Here is an 18939-nt window from a genome sequence, read left to right on the forward strand (position 1 = left end):
GCGAGAGCGACACACACAGAGACACACACAGACAGAGAGAGAGAGACACACACACAGAGACACACACACAGATACACACAGAGACACACACACAGAGAGAGAGAGACACACACACAGAGAGAGAGAGAGAGAGAGAGAGAGAGGGGAGAGAGAGAGAGAGAGACACACACACAGAGAGAGAGAGAGAGAGGGGAGAGAGAGAGAGAGAGAGAGACACACACACAGAGACACATACAGAGACACACACACAGAGAGAGAGAGACACACGGGAGAGAGAGAGAGAGAGAGAGAGAGACACACACAGAGACACACACAGAAACACAGAGACACACACAGAGAGAGAGAGAGAGAGAGAGACACACACACAGACAGAGAGACACACGCACATTGTTTTTAGGAAACGAGTACATTTCACTTGAAACGAATCACAATATGATAAAGATAATTGAGCTCGTTCTAACCCAAGATCCTCTCTAGTACCAACCCAGCGCATCCTCTCTCCTGCCATGTAGGCTATATACATTTATAAATTGGCTATATACATTCAAGCAATTATTATTAAGTTTTCAAGTTCAAGTTTGTTTATTAATTATCACAATAAAATACACACACTTTACTGTGAAATGCTTAGTTCTGTATGAGCCCCTGAGAGTGTGCTTCATACAGTAATACAGTAAGAAAGTAAGTAATTAAAAAGTAAGTAAAAAAGTAAGTAAAGAGGAATATACAATATACAGTACAATATACAATCTAAAGTACAACCTAGGTACAGTCTAAGTACAGTGAGTAAAAATGAGGTAAACAGTGAGGTACAGTGCAGAAAATGAGGTACAACACTTTGAGGTAAGGTGCAAATGCAAATGAGATATGACTGTAGTGCAGATCTCTTTAATAGATAAATATAATGTAGTGTTAAAGTGTCTAAAGTGAGTGTTTGTTTAAAGTGGGTGTGTACATGTGGATGTGTGTGCAGTGAGTGTAGATGATGGGTTGTTACATAGATTCATTGTCGTTGAGCATCCTGATGGCCTGGGGATAGAAGCTCCTTCTGAGTCTCTCTGTACCGGCCATGAGATTCCGGTATCGCTCAGAGTTCAAAGAGGCAGTTGTTTGGGTGACTAGAGTCTTTGATTATTCTCTTAGCTTTACCCCTGCAGCGCTTGTTGTAAATGTCCTCGAGAGTGGGAAGCCCACCTCCAATTGTGCGTTCGGCTGAACGAGCCACTCTCTGCAGTCTGCTGCGGTCTTGTGCAGTGCTATTCCCAAACCAGGAGGTGATATTATTGCCAGTCAGGATGCTCTCTATTGTACATGAGTAGAAGTTCTTAAGGATCTTCTGACTCACTTTGAACTTCCTTAGGCCCCTAAGGAAGTAGAGGCGTTGTCGTGCCTTCTTGATAACACTGTCAATCAGGGTTTCCGTTGTCCGGTAATTACCGGTTTTTGACCGGCAAAATCTGTTGAAGTCCGACATATTTAAATCTCTCCGGTCATAATGTCCGGTGAAAATAATTCCCTCTAAGCACAATTTGAATTGTATTAAAATAGTTACATTTGTTTCATTGTTGCTTCACCAAGCAGGTCTAATAATGACAACGATGTGTGTTCTATTATGATGTGTGTAGTGTTCTGATAACGACTATTGGTGAAGCGATGTCGAGATTAATTTGGTTTGGCAGCGGGAGCTAGATTTGCGAGAAGCATGCAACTGCAGAGCCGCAGAGCTGACAGTTGTGCGCGCACAGTGCAATACTCCAATTCAGCCATTGGCAATTCAGCTGTTGGGTGGGGGGCACTGCTGAGCGGTCCCCAGACCGGACTGAGAGCGCCGCTGGCTCTGCGGCTCTGCAGTTGCATACTACTGGTATGTTCTTCGTTGGGACTGGGAGGCGGAGATATAATAGTCATCACGCAACGTTGAACCCCACGATAATGTTGCCGTCTCTCTCTGCCAAATTTCTCAGTTCTTCGCTTGATATAATTAATACAAATGTCCAATATAACGGAATTCGTTAGCTCATAAAAATGTGATTATAACAGACTGCTGTTTATTAATGTCGGGCGACTGCCCACAGACACCTATTTGATTTAAAGTCAGCAGCAGCACGAGTCTCTGGACTTATTTTATTTGGAATATAATGACTGTATACGCAAAAGTAGCCTAGTTTTAAGTTAAAATATTATAAATCTACATGCCTTGAGGATGTCATTCTTTATATAGCCTGCCTATCAATTATTTTTAAGCTCAATAAACTCTGACCGGAATTGATCCCATTTGTCCGGTAGATTGAAATCTTGACGGACACGGAGACCGGCAACAATTTTTTCTAACGGAAACCCTGCTGTCAATGTGTGTGGTCCATGTCAAGTCCTCGGATATGTGGACTCCGTGGTACTTAAAAACTGTTCACTCTCGACCGGTGCCCCGTCGATGCTGAGGGGGCTGTAGTCCCTGACCTGACCCCCGACCTCCTAAAGTCCACAATCATCTCTTTTGTTTTGCTGACGTTCAGGGAGAGGCTGTTCTCCCGGCACCACAGCGTTTGCAGAGATGAGACCCTATGTCTGACTATCAATGTCATTACTTGATCAATGTTGCTGTTCTGTTCTGTTCCGTCAGAACCCTGTGTTGCTGTTCTGTTCTGTCAGAACTCTGTGTTGCTGTTCTGTTAGAACCACATGGGGGGTCTTTGCTCGCAGCTCTCCCAGCCCGTTTCCTCTCCATGAGAGGGGGAGGAGAGGGAGGGGAGGAGGAGAGAGGGGGAGGGGAGGAGGAGAGAGGGAGGGGAGGATGAGAGGGAGGGGAGGAGGAGAGAGGGGGAGGATGAGAGGGAGGGGAGGATGAGAGAGGGGGAGGAGGAGAGGATGAGAGGGAGGGGAGGAGGAGAGAGGGAGAATGAGAGAGGGAGAGTATGAGAAAGGGAGGGAGAGGAGAGGGAGGGGAGGAGGAGAGAGGGAGAGGAGGAGAGGGAGGAGGAGAGAGGGAGAATGAGAGAGGGAGAGGAGGAGAGAGGGAGAATGAGAGAGGGAGAGGAGGAGAGAGGGAGAGGAGGAGAGGGGGAGGAGAGAGAGAGGGACATGGGTGAGGACTGGGAGAGGAAGAAGAGCAGAGGGAGGAGCAGAAGGAGTCAGGAGTCAGGAGTGAGGACGGTGGTCTACAGTCTCACCTCCTCTCTGCGCCCCTCAGAGTCCTCGATGTAGACGGTGACCTGCCCCTGACCGGCACTGAACGTGTCGACTGTGAACACGGCCGGGCGGAGGACACGGTTCCCTGAGGGCTCGATGCCTGGGGGGGGGGGGGGGGGGGGGAAGAGAGAGAGAGAGAGAGAGGAGGGGGGAGATGGAGAGAGACAAACAGAGACACAGAGAGAGAGACAGAGACGGAGGAGGGGGGAGATGGAGAGAGAGAGAGACAGAGACACAGAGAGAGAGAGAGACAGAGACAGAGGAGGGGGGAGATGGAGAGAGAGACAGAGACACAGAGAGAGAGAGAGAGAGAGAGAGAGAGAGAGAGAGAGAGGAGGGGGAGATGGAGAGAGAGAGAGAGACAGAGACACAGAGAGAGAGAGAGAGAGAGAGAGAGAGAGACAGAGACAGAGACAGAGGAGGGGGGAGATGGAGAGAGAGAGAGACAGAGATGTGAGTTTCTGGACAGGTATACAGCTGCAGAGGTCACAGCTACAGTAAAACTCCTGATCTCTACACCAACAGACACACACACTTTATTGGTGGATAGGCCACACATGGAAAAGCAATCAAGAGCCTTTCTTACTGTGTGTGTGAGAGAGAGAGAGAGAGAGAGATAGAGTGTGATCAACCTACAGTAATGTGTATGTGTGTATGAGTGTGTGTGTGTGTGTGTGTGTATGTGCATATGAGTGTGTGCGCGCATGAGTGATGAGTGTGTGAGTGTGTGTATGACTGTGTGTGCGTGCGTATGAGTGATGAGTGTGTGTGTATGCGTGAGTGTGTGTGTATGCGCGAGTGTGTGTGTATGCGTGAGTGTGTGTGTATGCGTGAGTGTGTGTGTATGTGTGAGTATGTGTGAGTATGCGTGTGTGAGTGAGTGAGTGAGTGAGTGAGTGAGTGAGTGAGTGAGTGAGTGAGTGTGCGTGTGCATGTGTGTGTGTATGACTGTGTGTGCGTGTGTGTGTGTATGACTATGACTGTGTGTGTGTGTGTGTGTGTGTGTGTGTGTGTGTGTGTGTGTGTGTATGACTGTGTGTGTGTGTGTGTAGGTGCATGCGTGCGTGTGTGTGTAGGAAGTGTATTAGTAGGTGTGTATCCTGCTCCCAGCAGCAGTGGAGAGGTTGAGGTCACACAGAAAAACAGCCCCATTGTTAAATCACCGCTACTGGCCGTTTCCCATCATTGTTTGTCACCTAAACCCAGCTTCCCTATTGGCCGAAAGGAGACCATTGGAATGTTTCCATTGGCTAATGTGAGCATGTGAGGAGGGTGTGTGTCCTGTTTGACCAGAGTGAACAGTTTGAGTTACGAGATGTAGAGTGGGCACTCAGTAGCCCTCAGGGGGTAAACTCACTCCTGAGAGGTGGCACAGAGTACAGCCCTAACAGAGTGAGCACTTAGTGACACTCCTGAGTTAACGACCCCGCTTCGCAGGATGGATGAGGCCGTGGTATTTCACCCTCAGGGTCACATGGTGCTGTTGAGGTCACCTGCCGGTAGCTCAGGACCAGTGGTTACAGCGTGCGTGTGTGTGTGTGTGCGTGTGTGTGTGTGTGTGTGTGTGTGCGTGTGTACCTGGGCCATAAGCACGGGCCTTCTTGGGGTTGAGTTTGGGTTTGAGCGGCGCTCCGGGCTTCAGTTTGGCTTTAGGGAACTGAGACAGGTAGGTCATCACCGACTGTTCGTCCACACTGGGATCAATGATCTCCTCCGGAGCGATCACCTACACACACACACACACACACACACACACAGAGAGAGACACACACCCACACACACAGGACATATGGTTATTAACATAAAAATAACAGACTCATAAGCAGGCAGACTGATTTGGTAGTAGGGGTGGGAATCACCAGAGGCCTCACGATACAATATTATCACAATACTTAAGTCACGATAAGATAAGATAAGATATTCCTTTATTGATCCCCTTGGGGAAATTCAGGCATCATAGCAGCATGGGGGAAGGGGGGGGTACAGGTAGTAACAACAACACAAGCAGATACAATAGTAAGGCAAGAGGAGATAGTAAGAGGAAGAGAGGAGAGGAGCAGAAGAGAGGAAGAGAAGAGATGAGAGAGAGAGAGAGGAGAGGGGGGGAGAGGAAGAGAGAGTGGAGAGGATAGAGAGAGGAGAGGAAGAGAGGAGAGAGAAAGAGAGGAGAGGAGGAGAGGGAAAGAGAGGAGATGAGAGAGAGAGTGGAGAGGATGGAGAAAGAGAGAGGGGCGAGGAGAGGGGAAGAGATGAGAGAAAGAGGAGAGGATAGAGAGAGAGAGGAGAGGAGAAGAGAAGGGGTGAAAATGTTAGCGTGCAGCAAGACAAGGTACAGTACAGTGTTGTATCTGACCTGAGGTATTCCTAACCAGTACAGTACAGTGTTGTATCTGACCTGAGGTATTCCTAACCAGTGGGTACAGTATATTGTATCTAACCTGAGGTATTCCTAACCAGTACAGTACAGTGTTGTATCTGACCTGAGGTATTCCTCACCAGTACAGTACAGTGTATTGTATCTAACCTGAGGTATTCCTAACCAGTACAGTACAGTATATTGTATCTAACCTGAGGTATTCCTCACCAGTACAGTACAGTATATTGTATCTGACCTGAGGTATTCCTAACCAGTGGGTACAGTGTATTGTATCTGACCTGAGGTATTCCTAACCAGTACAGTACAGTATATTGTATCTGACCTGAGGTATTCCTCACCAGTGGGTACAGTATATTGTATCTAACCTGAGGTATTCCTAACCAGTGGGTACAGTATATTGTATCTGACCTGAGGTATTCCTAACCAGTGGGTACAGTATATTGTATCTAACCTGAGGTATTCCTAACCAGTACAGTACAGTATTGTATCTAACCCGAGGTATTCCTAACCAGTACAGTACAGTATATTGTATTTAACCTGAGGTATTCCTAACCAGTACAGTACAGTATTGTATCTAACCCGAGGTATTCCTAACCAGTACAGTACAGTATATTGTATTTAACCTGAGGTATTCCTAACCAGTACAGTACAGTATATTGTATCTGACCTGAGGTATTCCTAACCAGTACAGTACAGTATATTGTATCTAACCTGAGGTATTCCTAACCAGTACAGTACAGTATATTGTATCTAACCTGAGGTATTCCTACCCAGTGGGTACAGTATATTGTATCTAACCTGAGGTATTCCTAACCAGTACAGTACAGTATATTGTATCTAACCTGAGGTATTCCTACCCAGTGGGTACAGTATATTGTATCTAACCTGAGGTATTCCTAACCAGTACAGTACAGTATATTGTATTTAACCTGAGGTATTCCTAACCAGTACAGTACAGTATATTGTATCTGACCTGAGGTATTCCTAACCAGTACAGTACAGTATATTGTATCTGACCTGAGGTATTCCTAACCAGTACAGTACAGTATATTGTATCTAACCTGAGGTATTCCTAACCAGTACAGTACAGTATATTGTATCTAACCTGAGGTATTCCTACCCAGTGGGTACAGTATATTGTATCTAACCTGAGGTATTCCTAACCAGTACAGTACAGTATATTGTATCTAACCTGAGGTATTCCTACCCAGTGGGTACAGTATATTGTATCTAACCTGAGGTATTCCTAACCAGTACAGTACAGTATATTGTATTTAACCTGAGGTATTCCTAACCAGTACAGTACAGTATATTGTATCTGACCTGAGGTATTCCTAACCAGTACAGTACAGTATATTGTATCTAACCTGAGGTATTCCTAACCAGTACAGTATATTGTATCTAACCTGAGGTATTCCTAACCAGTACAGTATATTGTATCTGACCTGAGGTATTCCTAACCAGTGGGTACAGTATATTGTATCTAACCTGAGGTATTCCTAACCAGTACAGTACAGTATATTGTATCTGACCTGAGGTATTCCTAACCAGTACAGTACAGTATATTGTATCTAACCTGAGGTATTCCTCACCAGTGGGTACAGTATATTGTATCTAACCTGAGGTATTCCTAACCAGTACAGTATATTGTATCTGACCTGAGGTATTCCTAACCAGTACAGTACAGTATATTGTATCTAACCTGAGGTATTCCTAACCAGTACAGTACAGTATATTGTATCTAACCTGAGGTATTCCTAACCAGTACAGTATATTGTATCTAACCTGAGGTATTCCTACCCAGTGGGTACAGTATATTGTATCTAACCTGAGGTATTCCTAACCAGTACAGTACAGTATATTGTATTTAACCTGAGGTATTCCTAACCAGTACAGTACAGTATTGTATCTAACCTGAGGTATTCCTAACCAGTACAGTATATTGTATCTAACCTGAGGTATTCCTAACCAGTACAGTATATTGTATCTAACCTGAGGTATTCCTAACCAGTACAGTATATTGTATCTGACCTGAGGTATTCCTAACCAGTACAGTACAGTATATTGTATCTGACCTGAGGTATTCCTAACCAGTACAGTACAGTATTGTATCTAACCTGAGGTATTCCTAACCAGTACAGTACAGTATATTGTATCTGACCTGAGGTATTCCTAACCAGTACAGTACAGTATATTGTATCTGACCTGAGGTATTCCTAACCAGTACAGTACAGTATATTGTATCTAACCTGAGGTATTCCTAACCAGTGGGTACAGTATGTTGTATCTAACCTGAGGTATCCCTAACCAGTACAGTACAGTATATTGTATCTGACCTGAGGTATTCCTAACCAGTGGGTACAGTATATTGTATCTGACCTGAGGTATTCCTAGCCAGGTGTCTGCGAGCTGCATGGCTTCACTAGCGTTGTCCGCTGGTTCAGAGTTCCAAGTCTCCCAATCCGGACACAGACCTAGAAATACACAATAAAAAAGAGGTAACGGTTATGATGTAATGGTCCATCGTGAGGGGGGGGGGGGGGGTCATTAGGTGGGCACCTCATTCCCAGATGATTGGTTGAATTAGTGTCTCAACATCTCAGGAAGTCCCCACAGTATTGCACCCCTTCTACACCCACTCAGGCTCAACACCAGATACCATGCAACACTCTGGGCCTGTCCCCGACTAAGGATTTGGATAGTCGACTTTGATTGGCCGAAATTTGACAATAGTTGACTGGTAGAATGCAAGAAAAAAAATTTTTTTTGAATTTTTTGAGGGGATCATTCCATTTGGGCTGTGGGGCGGTGCTTAATGTCTGAAGAACCTGGACTAAGAACACCCCCCCCCCCGACACACACACCCAGCTCTCCCCTCTCTCTCTTACCTACCATCCCACAGACTCTGGACTAACCCCCCCCACACTTTACAAACTCACTGCCACTTTACTTACTGCCATTATTTAGTTTTTTTTATTTAGTTGACATCATCTATCATCTCACTGCCACTTTACTGCCATTATTGTATTATTGTATTTTACTGCCATTATTTATTATGCATACTTACTACCACTGCTGCTAAAAGTTTACCTCTATAGAAAGTTCTCGTTTACCTCTATATTTACATTCACTCATACATTCACTTTTATTTTTTTCCTACGGTCTACATTGTATATAGTCCTGTATACTGTCCATATGTTACTTTGTTTATAGTGTACTATGTTACTTTTTTTTTTTTTAAGATTTTTTTTTTTAGCGTTTATCACTTTTCCTGGTCAGACATGACCGAGAGATGCAGTGAGGGTGAAACGGGAGAGAGAGCAGGGGAAGACATTCTGCAAATAACGGCGGGTCCGGGAATCGAACTCGGTCGGCCGATCCGCGACGCAGCGCGGTACATGGTGTGCTACTGGAGCGCCCCATGTTACTTTATGTTTATTAGATCTTGTTCTTTATATACACCGTGGGAAGGGGGAAACACAATTTCATGTCTCTGTATGTCTCGCACATTACGAGAGGCGACAATAAAGCCGACTTTGATACGTCTAGTGTGTGAAATCCTCTTTCTGCGCCTGTTTTCTTAGGCAGTTAGCCTCGCTGGTACAGTATGCGCGCCATTAGCGTTAGCCACGCTTCTAGGCCTCTTTACTTTTCTTTTTTTACACTTGTACGCAAGACACTTTCTGTAAATAATTGACTACTTAATTGTATCTTACCTCATTTTATATTTTATCTTACTACTATTACTTATAGTTATCATTCTTGTATTCATTGTAGTTTCTTAATCGTGCACCGTTGAGTCTGAGCTCGAAACACAAGAATGTCATCACCTGCAAGGCCTCTGTACCGTTGTGTATTTGACAAATAAAGAACATGAACACTGACGTTCCAATCGGCCAATATTTAATAAAAATTTTGTCTATCATTCTTTCCAAAAGCAAAGAGGCCTAGAAGCGTGGCTAACGCTAATGGCACGCATACCAGCGAGGCTAACCGCCTAAGAAAACAGGCACAGAGGCACTGAAAGAGGATTTCACAATCTAATGAACACACTAGACTAGACAAATATCAAGATGTATCCATCAGTGGACCAATTGCATGCTTTTGCAGAGAACAAGAAGCCTTCAGGCGACTCCTTCAGACATTAAGCAAATTTCGACCAATCAAAATGGACTATCCAAATCCTTAGTCTGGGACAGGCCTAGCACACACACACACACACACACACAGAGAGAAACACACACAGAAAACACATACACAGAGACACAGACAAAGACACAAGTCTGACCTGGAGCACAGCTGTCCACCAGAGCGCCCAGGGCCTTGCCGTCTCGCCAGTCCTTGCTGAAGTTGGTGATGGGAAGGTCTGGCACCTTGTTCTGGATCCAGCCGAGCAGGCGTTGCTTCGGAGTCTTCTTCTCCATCTAGAAACAAGAACACAAGGTTAGAGTCTTCTTCTCCGTCTAGAGACAAGAACACAACGTTAGAGTCTTCTTCTCCATCTAGAAACAAGAACAACGTTAGAGTCTTCTTCTGCATCTAGAAACAACAACACAACGTTAGAGTCTTCTTCTGCATCTAGAAACAACAACACAACGTTAGAGTCTTCTTCTCCATCTAGAAACAACAACACAACATTAGAGTCTTCTTCTGCATCTAGAGACAACAACAACGTTAGAGTCTTCTTCTGCATCTAGAAACAACAACACAACGTTAGAGTCTTCTTCTCCATCTAGAAACAACAACACAACGTTAGAGTCTTCTTCTGCATCTAGAAACAAGAACACAACGTTAGAGTCTTCTTCTGCATCTAGAAACAACAACACAACGTTAGAGTCTTCTTCTGCATCTAGAAACAAGAACACAAGGTTAGAGTCTTCTTCTGCATCTAGAAACAAGAACACAACGTTAGAGTCTTCTTCTGCATCTAGAAACAAGAACACAACGTTAGAGTCTTCTTCTCCATCTAGAAACAAGAACACAACGTTTGAGTCTTCTTCTGCATCTAGAAACAAGAACACAACGTTAAGAGTCCTAAAGAACTAAAACTAAAACGAACGGAAAAAAGCGAACGCAAAAAAACGAACGAAAAAAGCGAACGCAAAAAACGAACAAACAACTAAAACGAACGAAAACGAAAACGAACGCAAAAAAAACACAAAAAAACTAACAAAAAAAAAGAACGCCAAAAAACGAACGCAAAAAAACTAAAACGAACTAAAACGAAAACAAAAAAAACGAACGAAAAAAAATGTGCGCAAAAAAACGAACGAACTAAAACTAAAAAGAACGCAAAAAATGAACGAAAAAAAATTTGCGCAAAAAAACGAACAACTAAAACGAACGAAAACGAAAACGAGGGGAAAAAACAAAAAAAAATTAACTAAAAAATATTGCGCAACAAAAACGAACAAACTAAAACTAAAACGAACGAAAAAAAGGGAATGCAAAAAAACGAACACAAAAAAACGAACGCAAAAAAACGAACGCAAAAAACGAACGCAAAAAAACTAGCGAACTAAAACGAACGGGAAAAAAAGAACGAAAAAAACGAACGAAAAAAAAAACGAACAAACTAAAACGAAAACGAACTAAAACGAAAACGAACGCAAAAAAACGAGGCCTCGCACTAGAACCTGGTGACCTAGTTTCGTTTCGAACTAAAACGAAAACAAAAAAACACAAAAAAACGAACACAAAAAACGAACGGAAAAAAAAGAACGCAAAAAAACGAATGAACTAAAACTAAAACGAACTAAAACGAAAACAAAAAAAAAAAAAAAAAAAAAAAACGAACGAAAAAAAATGTGCAAAAAAACGAACGAACTAAAACTAAAACGAACGAAAAAAAAACACAAAAAACTAACGGAAAAAAAACGCCAAAAAACGAACGCAAAAAACTAAAACGAACTAAAACGTTCTAGTTCGTTTTCCCCCTTCCTCTCCATCTAGAAACAAGAACACAACGTTAGAGTCTTCTTCTGCATCTAGAGACAAGAACACAACGTTAGAGTCTTCTTCTGCATCTAGAAACAAGAACACAACGTTAGAGTCTTCTTCTGCATCTAGAAACAAGAACACAACGTTAGAGTCTTCTTCTGCATCTAGAAACAAGAACACAACGTTAGAGTCTTCTTCTGCATCTAGAAACAAGAACACAACGTTAGAGTCTTCTTCTGCATCTAGAAACAAGAACACAACGTTAGAGTCTTCTTCTGCATCTAGAAACAAGAACACAACGTTAGAGTCTTCTTCTGCATCTAGAAACAAGAACACAACATTAGAGTCTTCTTCTGCATCTAGAAACAAGAACACAACATTAGAGTTCATCTAGAAACAAGAACACAACGTTAGTCTTCTTCTCCATCACATTAGAGGCACAGTGAAGACATTATAAAGTAAAACATTTTATGGATGTAACTGCACCGTTACAGTGATATACAGGAGTGTCCATCTAGATTTAATACAGTACAGAAAAATTTACATAGAATAAATGAAACCTCACCTCGGCTTCATCTTCATCCTCCCAGACGGGCATGGAGATGGAATAGTGAAGAATCAAGGTCCACACCATACCCAGGATCAGCTTCAGGTTCCCATCGACTATAGCCTTGGAGTCTGAAGAGAGACAGAAACAGACCTTGGATCAGCCATCCACTAAGGCCTTAAGAGACTACAGCAGTGGTAATCAACTACATTTTTCTGAGCAGACAAAAAAAGAAATTATACATATATACTGTATTAATATTATTAGTCTATTATAGTTTAATACTAAAATTCAAATACTAGTTTTATTAGCCTATATAACGGAATTCTGAAACCTTTTCAGCTTTTTTTACCACTAGGAGCTGCCCAGTACAACCACAGCCTGACCCTGTTGACCACTAGGAGCTGCCCAGTACAACCACAGTCTGACACTGTTGACCACTAGGAGCTGCCCAGTACAACCACAGTCTGACACTGTTGACCACTAGGAGCTGCCCAGTACAACCACAGTCTGACACTGTTGACCACTAGGAGCTGCCCAGTACAACCACAGTCTGACACTGTTGACCACTAGGAGCTGCCCAGTACAACCACAGTCTGACACTGTTGACCACTAGGAGCTGCCCAGTACAACCACAGTCTGACACTGTTGACCACTAGGAGCTGCCCAGTACAACCACAGTCTGACCCTGTTGACCACTAGGAGCTGCCCAGTACAACCACAGTCTGACACTGTTGACCACTAGGAGCTGCCCAGTACAACCACAGTCTGACACTGTTGACCACTAGGAGCTGCCCAGTACAACCACAGTCTGACACTGTTGACCACTAGGAGCTGCCCAGTACAACCAGTCTGAAAGTGGGTTTTCCTGTGCAGGCTATTGAGGCTAAAGCAAAATTGTCCTTTTATGACAAGATATTAAACATAGGGCAATTTTTTAAGGAGTGGTAATAATCAGCATGGCCCTTATTTCCACTATGGATGTGCTTTTATAGTCAATGAATTTGTTATTGTCTGGAGGTGTGTGTGAGTGAGTGAGTGAGTGAGTGAGTGAGTGAGTGAGGAAAGAAGGGGGCCCCAGGGCCAATAATTTCTAGCTACGCCCCTGCTGCAAATAATGAATGAAACACTTCCTCCTCGTTAAGCACCTCGTTAAATACCATCCACACTAAGTCCAGCCTCTCGGAGCAACAGCTGGCCTCCTCACCCCGTCGGATTACACTTTAACGGGACGTCCTTCAAGGTGCGTCTCAGAATGCGGTCGTTTCACCAAAGCCTGCCCCTCATCGATACCAGGAGGAATGTTCTAGAACAAACACTCTATATTGTGACAGCCGAGAGGTTGTGAAAGCCGAACGCTCAGAATTCCTGACCTTGTTCTCCGTTGCCACACTCATCCCTCTCTTCACCTCTTTCTCTCCCTCTCTCTCCCTCTATTCATCCCTCGCTCGCTCCTTTCATCCCTCCAGCCTGCTCTCCTCCCATCTTTCATTCTCACCATAGCTATTCATCGCTCTCCTTGTCCTCCCTCTCTGCTCCTCTTCCGACTTCTGCCCCTCTCCATCCCCCCCCCACCCTGCTCCATCCATCCCCTCTCCCTCTATCCATCCATCCTCCTCTTCCCCCTTCTCTCTCCATCCACCCCCTCTCCCCCCTTCTCTCTATCCATCCTTCTCTCCCCCTGTCTCTCTATCCACCCCTCTCCCCCTTCTCTCCATCCACCGTTCTCTCTATCCACCCCTCTCCCCCCTTCTCTCTCTATCAAACCCTCCACCATTCTATCTCTACCCCCCCCCTCTATCCACGCCATCTCCCCCTTCTCTCTATCCACCCCTCTCCCCCTTCTCCCTCCATCCATCCTCCTCCTCTCCCCCCTTCCATCCATCCATCCTCCTCTCTCCATCCATCCTCCTCTCTCCTCTCCCCCCTTCCATCCATCCATCCATCCTCCTCTCCATCCTCCTCTCTCCATCCATCCTCCTCTCTCCATCCATCCATCCTCCTCTCCCCCTTCTCTCCATCCATCCTCCTCTCCCCCTTCTCTCCATCCATCCTCATCTCCGCCCCTTCTCTCCATCCATCCCCCTCTATCTACCACCCCTCTCTCCCTTCTCTATCCACCCCCCCTCCCTCCCTTTCTTTTCAGTGCTTTAATCAATCCATCATCACCCTCTTTTTCTACCGTCCTCTCTCCCTTCTCCATCCATTCATCCTTCTCACACAGAGAGACTGAGCTACACACAGAAAAACACACAGCCTGTCGTATCTTAAGCAACCTGATGTAATCTATACTCTCCTTTATATCTATACTCTACCTACTAAACACACTATCACTCCTTTATATTTATACTCTACCTATCAACTAAATGACAGTAAACACACCATCACTCATTTAAATCAAATGCTTTAAAGAGGACTGTTGTTTATCGTGCCATCAATCATTGGAATAACTGCCCACTGAACATAAGTAAATTGAATAGTAAAGTGTCTTTCAAATACCACCTGAGAATGCACTACTTAAATATGTGAGCAAAATATTCTGATGTTGATAATGATGTCTACAATGTTTTACTGTTTTTAGACAATGTTACAATGTTTAGATAATGATGTCTACAATGTTTTACTGTTTTTAGATTATCATTGTTAATTGTGATTGTCATATGTATCTCATGTTGTTATGTTGTTATGTTTTGTGTCGTCTTTCTGTGTGGACCCCAGGAAGACTAGCTCGCCACTTAGGTGACAGCTAATGGGGATCCTTTTAAACAATAAACAATAATAATGACTCTACCTACTGTATCTACTAAACACAATGAATCACTCCTTCATAATCTACACTAGGGGCCATGTGGCAGGTAGGGTATGTTATAGCATCAGCAGTGTCAACGCCTGAAGCTCACATCAAAAGGGCGTTTGGGGACATGATGGACCATGATGTGATCCAGTTGTAGTGTACTGTACCTCCCCGGTAGAGACATTATGGACCATGTGATCCAGGTGTAGTGTGTACTGTACCTCCCCGGTAGGAGACATTATGGACCATGTGATCCAGGTGTAGTGTGTACTGTACCTCCCTGGTAGGAGACATTATGGACCATGTGATCCAGGTGTAGTGTGTACTGTACCTCCCTGATAGGAGACATTATGGACCATGTGATCCAGTTGTAGTGTGTACTGTACCTCCCCGGTAGGAGACATTATGGACCATGATGTGATCCAGTTGTAGTGTGTACTGTACCTCCCTGGTAGGAGACATTATGGACCATGTGATCCAGTTGTAGTGTGTACTGTACCTCCCCGGTAGGAGACATTATGGACCATGATGTGATCCAGTTGTAGTGTGTACTGTACCTCCCTGGTAGGAGACATTATGGACCATGTGATCCAGGTGTAGTGTGTACTGTACCTCCCCGGTAGGAGACATTATGGACCATGATGTGATCCAGTTGTAGTGTGTACTGTACCTCCCCGGTAGGAGACATTATGGACCATGTGATCCAGTTGTAGTGTGTACTGTACCTCCCTGATAGCCTATAAGTATAAGAGGGAGATGTTGAGGTCAACTTGAGGAAATCTCATGATCCTTCAGTATCCTGCTTAGACTACTAGACTGCTATTATACACACTCTGTGTGTGTGTGTGTGTGTGTGTGTGTGTGTGTGTGTGTGTGTGTGTGTGTAGGTGTGTGTAGGTGTGTGTAGGTGTGTGTGTGTGTGTGTGTGTGTGTGTGAGTATAAAGTCTAGTGGAATGCAGGTCTTTAGCCATTTCTCCCATTCCTAATCCTTGAAACAGCAGACATCAAAGCTTAGTAGCTTAGCGAGCTACACCTTCCTTCCATCCAAGCTGTGAAATGTTTCAAAGTGGCCCCTTTTCTATATTCTGATAAACTGACCCATTTAAATATTATACATTAATCCTAATCAAATATTGGAATTGTATTAAACTAACCACCAATACAAAACATACTCCGGCCAGCCAGCAGCACAGAGAATACAGGGACCATGTGCAAGTGTGTGTGTGTGCGTGTGTCTGTGTGTGCGTGTGTGTGTGTGTGGGCCTGCCGACACAGCTTTGTGAGTAACCAGGCTATCGCCATGGTAGCGTATTGTGTAAAGAAAATCAGATGCAGACCAAACCTCTCTCGCCCTCCCTCCCTCCCTGTGTGACCCCATGTTTTTAACTCCGTCTCCGTCAGGCTCCAATTTCTTTTTATCTTTTAATTTTTTTTGTCTATTCAATCTATTTATACCAATGGGGGTTTTCATCACAGTTGCAGTTAAAGATTAGGCTACACTAATATTATACTATAAGACGTCACACCATCACTTTCATACCAACCGTGCCCTTATTGGATTATTTATGTTGACGAAACTGATGAGTTATATTCATTAAATAAAGTTGATTTAATAAAAGAAAAATACTAATTTAATTAACACTATGATCGCCGGGAACGAGTTTACACGTCATTCCTAGCCATGCTCAATCTGCCGAAGACGCCGTAACTATTTTTTTTTTCACTTTTTTTTTTAGCGTTTATCGCTTTTCTGGTCAAGCATGACCGACAGTTGTAGAGTGAAACGGGAGGGAGAACAGGGGAAGACATTCGGCAAATGACGGCGGGTCCGGGAATCGAACTCGGAGTCAACCAGAACCGTGACGCAGCACGGCTCCTCCCGACGCAGAAATAGCGCCGAGATACGCGGTGAGCTACTGGAGCCCGCCCGTAACTCGTCTTTGATGTCAATATTTCAAAAATCTGTCATCGAAATCATATTTCCTTTCCGGAGCCCTGAGACACACTGCAAAGCTCCACTGAACTCTCTAGCGGTTCAAGAGCGCCATCTGGTGGCCGATCGGCAGATCGCCAACCGGAAATTACCCTTTGAACCGGTAGTGCTCATCCATATGTGGTCCGGGCACTCGCCATCGTTAGAGAGACTCCGTCTTGATACAGAGAGACTCCGTCTTGATACAGTGAACATCGATCGGTGCAAATAACTCGAAAAAACAACATGATTTGGACGTATATACTATTATACAACCTGGAAATGGATCAGGCATTTCTACATCCCATAATAGAAAAAAATCTGTTCCACGCTCATCTGCCAGCGGCGCGAGGAAGCCACGGTAAGATTCAGCGTTATATTCTAACGTGTTCCATATAAACTGCTATGATGAACATATGACCCACTCTGGATGAATCATCCAACGCTGCCCACGGAATTATAAACGATCCCCCGCCCATCCGGTCATCATCAGATGATACGTAGTAACTTATAGAACCACCTCCAGTTGACATTTTTTATCTCGCACAGATTCCTACCAAACTGTATTTGATCATCAATATAATGCATTTAGGGCTATAAATCAAGTTCTGGAGAAAGCTGCAGAAAACGATAAAAACATACTTATACTTTAGACCATATTTTAGTATGAATAAGTGAATGAAAAAGTTTAACGTTGCTACACCCTGAACAATACATATAGGACATTGAATGGGCCATAATAATGGCAATTTAGCAATAGAATTTAAAAAGTTATAGCCCTGCAAAGAAGGGGAACTTCTCCATGTTAAATAGGGCTGGCGAGGGATGGTAAATTATGAATTTAACCCCGGCGATCAAAGTGTTAAATTAAAAAGAAGTTTTTTGAAGTAAATTTATTTTTTATAGACATTCGAAGCTTCGTTCAAATACTTCAATTCGAATGTTAAATAATTATATAAATAATTATATTCGGTACAAAGCGGTGATCATCTTCCTCACATTTTACCCGTTCACGCACAGCGGAGGCGACCGTGCAATGAGCCAACCTGCTCATCGGGAGCAGTTAGGGGTTAAGTGGTGTCTTGCTCAAGGGCACTTCGACACGCTGCCCGGGAATTCGAAAATTCTAACTCATCCCCACTTCTTCCGGCACCAGAGTGATTCTGCAAAACCACTCAGGCTCACCTGCCTCTGGGACACATGGAGCACTTAATGTGCCACACCTGAAACATCTTACTGTAGATAAGGCACGCCCCCTTTAACACATACTTGACCTCCGCGCCCAATTCCAGCCTCCTAGGATGACCAACCAACAGAGTGTGTGTGTGTGTGTGTGTGTGTGAATTACTAGCCTGAACACAACACACCAACTCATAACGGTCCAGGCTATCTGGAATCCAAGCCAAAAAAAACGATCAATCAAATACTCCTGGGTGATCGATTGGCTTGTCCGACATAATGGGGCCAATGGGAAGGTTTCTGAAGAGCTATGCCCCGCCCCCACGAGACCCTCTGGGCACGCTCAGACAGGCCTTCAGGGCCACAACACAAGCCTTCTGGCATTTTCACCCACAACCCCTGAAACCAGAAGGACACAGACCACCCCATACTAGTGTTCAGAATACTAGCCAATATATTTAAATACTAGTATTCGAAATACTAGCCGAGGCCTCACTCAGGATAAGGTGTTATGGTCCGATTTATGGTCCGATTCATTAGAGACTATGTAAATAGTTGTCTAATGTTTGTATTCATCCAATCTCTAATCTGGACTAAACAACACAAGCGTAGCATCAGTAGCATCATGTGTGATAATCCTAATCCAGTATGGACTGCTTTCACTTAACGAGAGGCATTCTTGATTCACAGATTTAAAGTATTTAGTGTGAGAAGTTAAAAACTGCATGGCTGTACGTTAGGAATGTGTAGATAGTGATATACTACAACACACTATAATCTACAGTATATACTGCACACTATATCCTATATGGTTACTCAGACTACAAGATTATGAGTAGACAGACGCCGGAATAAATGAATGAATGAGGAGGGAGAGAGAGAGACAGAGACAGAGACAGAGAGGGAGACAGAGACACAGACAGAGAGAGAGAGACAGACAGAC

The 18939-nt window shown here is 44.0% G+C and overlaps 1 protein-coding gene across 1 annotated transcript in view; it reads right to left on the bottom strand.

The window, feature by feature from the left end:
* Positions 1-18939, bottom strand: part of LOC311229892 (filamin-B-like) — a gene marked incomplete at its 3' end in the record, with an annotated part of 367515 nt that overhangs the window by 159552 nt on the left and 189024 nt on the right. Inside the window, 6 exon segments of the mRNA XM_084315961.1 lie at positions 2680-2719; positions 3168-3286; positions 4765-4912; positions 7943-8037; positions 9852-9987; positions 12069-12181. Of these exon segments, the coding sequence (XP_084172087.1) occupies positions 2680-2719; positions 3168-3286; positions 4765-4912; positions 7943-8037; positions 9852-9987; positions 12069-12181 (651 nt within the window).

Source organism: Notolepis coatsorum (assembly GCF_963971535.1).
Source record: "Notolepis coatsorum genome assembly, chromosome: 6".
Taxonomy (NCBI): domain Eukaryota; kingdom Metazoa; phylum Chordata; class Actinopteri; order Aulopiformes; family Paralepididae; genus Notolepis; species Notolepis coatsorum.